Raw genomic sequence first — 7,500 nt, 5'->3', positions numbered from 1 at the left:
AGAAATAAAATTAAAGTAAGTTATTTAAACTTCTTTTAGAAAGACCATTTATTCAAAAGTTTAGGTGTCGTCTTCTCCAACACAAACTTGACATCCAACAACAATGAGATGAATACATCAAGACAATGGAGAAAAAAATAATAAGTTGAGAACGTTTTAAATTGTTTAAAATAATTGTAGTTAACTAAAGTTTCCTCAGCAGCATATACCATCTTGCTTTTACAGTTGCAGTTCCGTTGCGGAATGCTAAAAATCAAATCCAAAAAAAGATTAATAAATACTAAATTAAAAAATACTTATGCGACAACAAAACCATGAATAAAAAAAAAGAAATTTCCAAAATTTCTGTCGGAAAAGGTGGCCTTAATATTATCGACAACCAATTAAACGTCAATACACCTCAGCTAAATCTCAAAACTTTTTGATCGACAACACAAAAAAGCCTTGAAAGATGCGGAAGAGAAAAACAAAATAATTAAATTAGCAGACATTTACAAAGCATTTGTGTAGGGATTTCTTGATCAACAATTAGTCGGTATTAACCCTTTAACAGTGAAATATTTTTTTCACGGCGGCTCTTTCCTAGTGGAGTACTTTTTTTAAATTCTGATTTTAATGGTTGTTTTAAAGAGTTTTTTTCTTTTTGTAACATTAAGTCACAAAAAAGAAAACGAAACATTTTTGGCAATATTCAAATAAATAAGTATTATAAAACATTTATTTTTAAGTCTCTAGAAGTATGATAGTGTTTAAAACAATAATTAACACAGAGACCAAAAACACAATCGATACACATGTATCTAGTGTCAGCTCGTATTTTGTTAGCACTACATACTGCACATCTTCTAGATGGGGTTGCCCTCATTGGATTAGGAGGTATTAATGATGGAAAACGTCTCTCAACTAGTCTCATTGGATTAGCATTAACTGAAGAACAACCTCTAGCTTTTAAGTTCTTCGTTTGGTCAACATAAGTTGAAAATATGTAATCGATAATCCTTTGGCAAAATACAATTGATGTTTTTGTAAATCCTAACTTTTTAGCTATACAGTAAGCATTATGAACAGATGTGTTTATTAGGTGCATGAAGTATTTTTTATACCATTTCTTAACCCTTTTACGTTCTGAAATATAAGTCGTTAACATTTGGTCACCTTGATCGACACCGCCCATGTTTTTGTTACATAAATCAACAACAGCAGGTATTATTCTTGTTTTACCAGATCTAGTTACTTCTACGATACTATTTTTAATGCAAGTGCTTAATACATAGATATCCTTTTATCTCTCCATTTCGTACACATAATACCTGTACTTTTCTCAAACTGAACAAACTTCTCATCTGGTTGTAATTTTTTGCAAATTAATCCAGTTGGTAGACCTTTCCGGTCTTTTCTTACTGTGCCAACACAATCAGTTTATTTAATAAAAGTTTGTGACAAACTTCAACAGATGTGTACCAGTTATCAATAAATACACAATAACCTTTGTTTAAAAGATTATTCATAAGTCTCATAACAATACTTGTAGCTATATAATTATAATTGTCAGTGTTTATCTTATCCACCTTCCCTGTGTTTAAAAAACCATTCCAAATATATCCTGTTTTAGATTCAGCTAGAATGAATGGCTTTAAACCAAATCTTGCTCGTTTACTTGGGATATACTATTTCCAGCTCAATCTTCCTTTCCATAAAAGTAAAGATTCATCAATTGCAATATTGCGTTGAGGCACATAAACTTTACGAAAAAGTGTGAATAGATAGTCATGAATAGGCTTTATTTTTGCACACTTTAGATCACTTTCTTCTAAATTAGAATTATCAACAAAGTAAAAAAATGTATCAATAAGTCTAAATCTATCATACTTGATAACTTTACGCACCACTGGTGTAGCATATATCACATTGGTTTTATGATACAACTCATATGTTGGTTTCCAATTAATACCACGATACAGAATCAAACCAATATATATACGTATTTCATCCCTAGTTACTGGAGTCCTCATTTTAAATTTTGATTTTGGCTTTAACTGCTTCTCTTTTAGAGATTGCAAAGCATACAAGTTTGTTTGTTCAACTATGTAATCACAAATTTCATCGGTTACAAAGAACTCAAACAGTTGGTGTGGTTCAAAAGTGGTTATGTCAGGATGTACTCCTGGGGTACCAGTAAACTCATAATTGGCACAGCAGCCTAAAATTTCATCATTAGACCATGAATATTGCATATTTTCGACCTTTTTTCGTTTATTTGTTTGAGCTACGCCTGCTGAAGACATTTCATTACAATCGACATTCAAATGCGCCTGCTGTTCATGAGCTTCAATATCTGAATCACTATCTGATTCCGTATAATTTGATTCACTTGAGCTAGAAAACTCTTCTTCGGACTCAAAAGAACCTTTGTTGTCACTTTCCAACAAAATACGAAGAGCTTCTTCAGCATTAAACTTCGTTTTTGGAAGAATAAAATTGAAAGCATCGTGCTGTTTTCTTTGCGCCATTTTTTAATAAAGTTTTGACTTTAATTGAAAAATTAATGCTTTGCGAGATAGAATAAACTTAAATAAAATACTGATCAGAAAATTAAAATCTTTTTTAAATCTCTTATTGAAAAAACTTTTGAATTTCATTCAGTTTCGCCTGAGACATAAGTCTTCAAAACAAAGCATATTCAGCGACGGCTATATCCGTCGTTCACATATAAGTATTGCTTTAGCTTTAACGGATATAACCGTCGTTCACTGTTAAAGGGTTAAACCTCGGAAACTTTATAAAAATGTTACCTCCGCGATATAGATCAGAGGCACCGCAAATTACTGAAATACTATGCGGATTGGAATTCTTAGCGTCATTTTTTGAAATAGTTTAAAAAAATAAGCCAGATATTAACCGATTTTTTTGTTTAGACTAACCTTATTCAGTAAATGTTTTATCAGTTGTAAAGTACTAACTTTTGAAAAATATATATGCATTTTATGTAATTAAGAATGCCTCGTGTATTTAAAACCATTTAGTTAATATGTAAGTTTTGTTTACCCAGCAAAAATTAGGACTAAAAAAGACATCTTTTATATGCATTTAAAACGTCTAATACGTGTTAATATGTAAAAAACACAATTAAGATATTTACCCGGTAAACATTTAGTATTTTTAAGACCAAATGTTTGCAGGGAAATAAAAATTTACTTGTAAAAAAACTTTGACATCAAAAATAATGTTTTTGTAAAAATGCAATATATGATATACTAATAGGAATATTGTAAAGTAAAAAGAATTTTCAACAGTTTATATCAAAGATTATTTAAAGATTGAACAAGAGATTGTTGGCAAACATTACTCCCTTCACTTTAAATTTACCATTTTCTTAAAGATATACACCTCCTTTTTGACAAAAATCAAATCGTTTTTTGTCTCACAATTTTGTTTTGATATTTTTTGGTGCTTGAATTTGTTTTAGTAGGGTTCGAGAATAATCATATGATTTAAAAACTTTTTGTAATATAATGTAGTCATACAGGAGTTATACAAGGGTAATTGAATAAAAAGAATAGTTTTTAACAAAATAGTAAAATATATTAATCACAATAATTTGCAAAATTAAGTTTTTTTTTATAAATGGATAGATGCGAAGATTGTCATTTTGATGTGTAATCATATTAAAGTATTTCCACGTGACGCAAATGTTTCCCATTGTTTTGTGACGCACATGTTTCCTATTGCTTTTGTTATTTATAACAATTGCAAGTGCGTTATCTTGGCTTTTAAACAATGAGTTAAACGTCTATCTATTAATTCGTTTTTGTGGAAACTAAGAATCGACATTGATAGTCAAAAATATGCCCACAGCACAACCAAATTATTTCTATATATTAAAAACCATAAGCAAATAACTTTTTTTCAAATGTTTTTTTCTTTTTTTTAGTTACACATTTTTACAGGAGTGCAACATCTGTCCGCTTTCCCTATGCTCTCTTTTTTACTCAACTTCTTCGGACTTATACTCTATTATCCTTTGTTCTTCTCACTTACTTACTCTTGGTCTGCGAAGCGGGTTTTGATGCTCTTTAGTAAGCTGAGCTTATCTACCTATATAAAAAACAACCGTTCTATCTAAATCCTTTCCACCAAAAGTACTTTATAAAATCTTGCATTCCCCAAAAAATATGATAAAATTACAGTGAACCACTCAAAATAAAGACATTTCGAAAACAGTATAAGTAAAATCACAGTTAAAAAAATGGGAAAACTATTCCAAATACGCTTCAAACTACAAGCAAATCACTTCTTAAAAAAAAGAGGATATACAACCGATAAACTCTGTCACCAATGCATAAAATCAAAAGAAAGCCACGCATGATATACACCTTCAAAAAAGTTCATCAAATAATAAAATATTCAACTGCACTCATTAACATAATCTACCCATACATTACACATCTAAAAAACACATTCACGAGTTGTACGAGACTACTTGTGAAGTACTTTTGAAAACAAAGACTATGTGCAGTTTTACCAGACTACTGGTGAAGAACTTTATTTATAAGCTGATTTATATGTTAATTATAAAGTGTTGAACATTAGAGTTTTTAAATAAAAACAATTTATACTTATTGCAAAACTAGCTCACATGTTCCATGACAATATATGAGCTCTCAGGAGATTTTGTTTTCATGTTTTGTTTCAACCATAGTTTTGAGGAAACTGATATATTTTTTTATTTCATAATTTTAAAAAAACATTGGCTTAAACCATTAAACACTTTTTATAAGTTTAAAAAAATTTAAGCAGTCTACATTAACTTATACATCAAATATTATTTGAAAATTTGACAAAAGAAGTGAAATTTATATGTTTGTCTACTGAACAGTTATTTTTTGTACAGTAACATATAAACACTGACATTAAATGCAAGAAAAACTATTGAAGTCAAATAAGTTAACCAAATAAAAGTGGACTATGGCAAATGATTGTGGCATTCTTTGTATTGTAATACTTGGAACAAAAAAGATTAAAAAAAGCCAAACTAAGTGGTTAAAATTAAACGTTTTAATGAAAAACGAGTAATAAAAAAATACAATAAAATTATCAAAAAAAAGAACAAAATCTGTTGTTATGCTATGAATATTTTTGTTATTATAAAATGCATTTTGCATGTATAAAGTCTTGAAATATTTAACTTAAGTTTGCATCTGTGCAATTTAGCAAAATTTCTAAATGTGTTTCTGGTCAAATGTAATGTTCATGTTCTATAAAGCATGCTCGATACAAAGTTTATATGCAGTTGCAACAGACTACTGGTAAAATACTTAAAGTATAAATTTTAAGCTGAGACAGAGGTTGTTCTAAGCTCGTTACTATAAAGCATGCTCGATACAAAGTTTATATGCAGTTGCAACAGACTACTGGTAAAATACTTAAAGTATAAATTTTAAGCTGAGACAGAGGTTGTTCTAAGCTCGTTACTGCATCTTTATACCAACTTGTTAATTATAAATATTTAAACATTTAAATTTTTGGAAAAAGAAATTTTTTACAGATGTTTTACCAAACAAGCTTAAATGCTCCATATAAATCTATGAACACTGAAGAAGCTAATGTTTAACCTAAACTTCGAGAAGACTTATAAGGCATATGTCAATATTTTTCTTTACTTAACTTTAATAAAACATCATTCTTAAACCTTTAAATACTTTGTGAAAAATTAAAAAAAGTTTGCCTGAGTATTTTAACTTATATTTAAATAGGATAAAAATTGTATGTTAATAATCTATTGAAAAATTTAACAAAAAATATAATATTTGTTTGTTTTTCTACTGAACAGCTCTTTTGCACAGTTATATATAAGTGTTGATATTATATGCTAGCAAACTATTGAAGTTAAAAAATCTAAACAAATTAAGGTGAATTATGTGTTATAATAATTATTGTAATAAAAAAAAACTTCATCAAAACAAGTTTTAACATTTGAAGAAGTTTAAAAAAAAAGATTTATTGATATTACTTCAAGATAAAACCTGCAACATCTCTATTATTATACAAAAGGTATTTACAGATATTCAAAAAAAGCACACTTGATTTTATTAGTCATAACAGAGATAACATAATAAAACTATTCATAAAATTTGGAAGTAAAAAAGATAAATATTTCTGCTCTAGAAAAATGAAAAAAAAGATTTTTTTTTTCCATTTTTGTAGAGCAGACATTTTTTTTTTCTTCAGGAGTATATAATGTAAAATAAATTGATAGCATAACAAGTATAAAATTTATCAAACTTTGTTGCTTTATTATCTGATATTAATATCTAATATTATTTACCAGTAGTTGCTATTAAAGGGTAAACATTTTTTACCAATTATAGAACACAATAACCAATATTTTGTCCAGGTTTAAAGGTATAAATCGACAAAAATGTGCTCTATATATATTGACTTTTGAAATTGAAATAAACAACATGAACTTGTATGTTTCCAATTTTTCTTGTTTCTACTTTTTTCCACTTAGTTCTTCATAAAGGTGTGGTAAGTCAAAAGTTATTCTTTTTTGTAATCAGTTTACCATATCAAAACTTTATTACTGTACATTACCAAAGGCAAACTAAATCAGCTCTTGCCTACTATTGCTTTTAATATGAGAGTGTTGCAAATTATTTGGGGTAGCTATAACAACCAATAAACAACATTCTGGAACTTAAAATGTTTTTATGATGTATCCAATTTATATACTGCTGATTTAGATTGCCTTTGGCAATCTCTATCAGCCCTTGCTTACATTTCTTTTAAATTGAGGGTGTTGCAAATTATCTGGGCTAGCTATAAAAATCAATAAGAAATATTCTCAAACTTAAAATCTTTTAGTGATGTATACAATTTATATATGGGAGTAAGCGTATAGTTCTGAAATGAAACTCTTTAAAAATATTTTCTTGCTAAATGATAGCATTAATGTGAACTTAATTTGAAAAAACTTGTATCAAGTCAATAATATTCTATTGATTTTATTAGGTAAATGTTTAAACTGTTTTATAAAATCTATCGTAGGAGAATCACAGCATAGTCAAGTTTTACCATCTGGTTTATAGTTTGTTACAATGGTCGTCATTTTTATATCTTAGAGTTATAATAACCATGAGGAAAACAAACTAATTTTTTTAAATCATTATTTTTAAGAAATTATTATAAAGATAACGGTGGAGTTTTGTAAAAGTATAAGTACTATTTGTACAAATTAGATAAAAAAAATCATACTTGTTTTGTTATTATTTGGCAATTACTCAATTTCACTTTTATCAATCGATAGTTTTTTGACATTAGCTTTTGATTCAAACTTACGCACAAAAGCCTCTCTTTCAAAATCAGCGAATCAGATTACGCATATCTCTGTCTATTCTAAGTCTGTATAGGGTTTCAAAATATGCGCGCCGGAAATTACTAAAATACTTTGCGGTTTGAAATTCTTAGCGTCATTTTTTGAAATAGTTTTACAAAATAAAC

General features: G+C 28.2%; 1 protein-coding gene across 1 annotated transcript; it reads right to left on the bottom strand.

Moving 5' to 3' along the window:
- Positions 1-1,667: 1,667 nt before the first annotated feature.
- On the bottom strand, positions 1,668-2,510 carry LOC136083472 (piggyBac transposable element-derived protein 4-like). Its single transcript, XM_065802873.1, has one exon. It carries the CDS (start codon positions 2,508-2,510, stop codon positions 1,668-1,670), a length of 843 nt encoding a protein of 280 aa, XP_065658945.1.
- Between the last annotated feature and the right edge of the window lie 4,990 nt (positions 2,511-7,500).

Source organism: Hydra vulgaris, chromosome 08 (genome assembly GCF_038396675.1).
Source record: "Hydra vulgaris chromosome 08, alternate assembly HydraT2T_AEP".
Classification (NCBI taxonomy): domain Eukaryota; kingdom Metazoa; phylum Cnidaria; class Hydrozoa; order Anthoathecata; family Hydridae; genus Hydra; species Hydra vulgaris.
This window is presented reverse-complemented; position numbering and strand designations above follow the sequence as displayed.

Coding starts and splice junctions, on each gene's coding strand:
- LOC136083472 (XM_065802873.1), bottom strand. CDS start 2,510: ATGGCGCAAAGAAAACAGCACGATGCTTTCAATTTTATTCTTCCAAAA.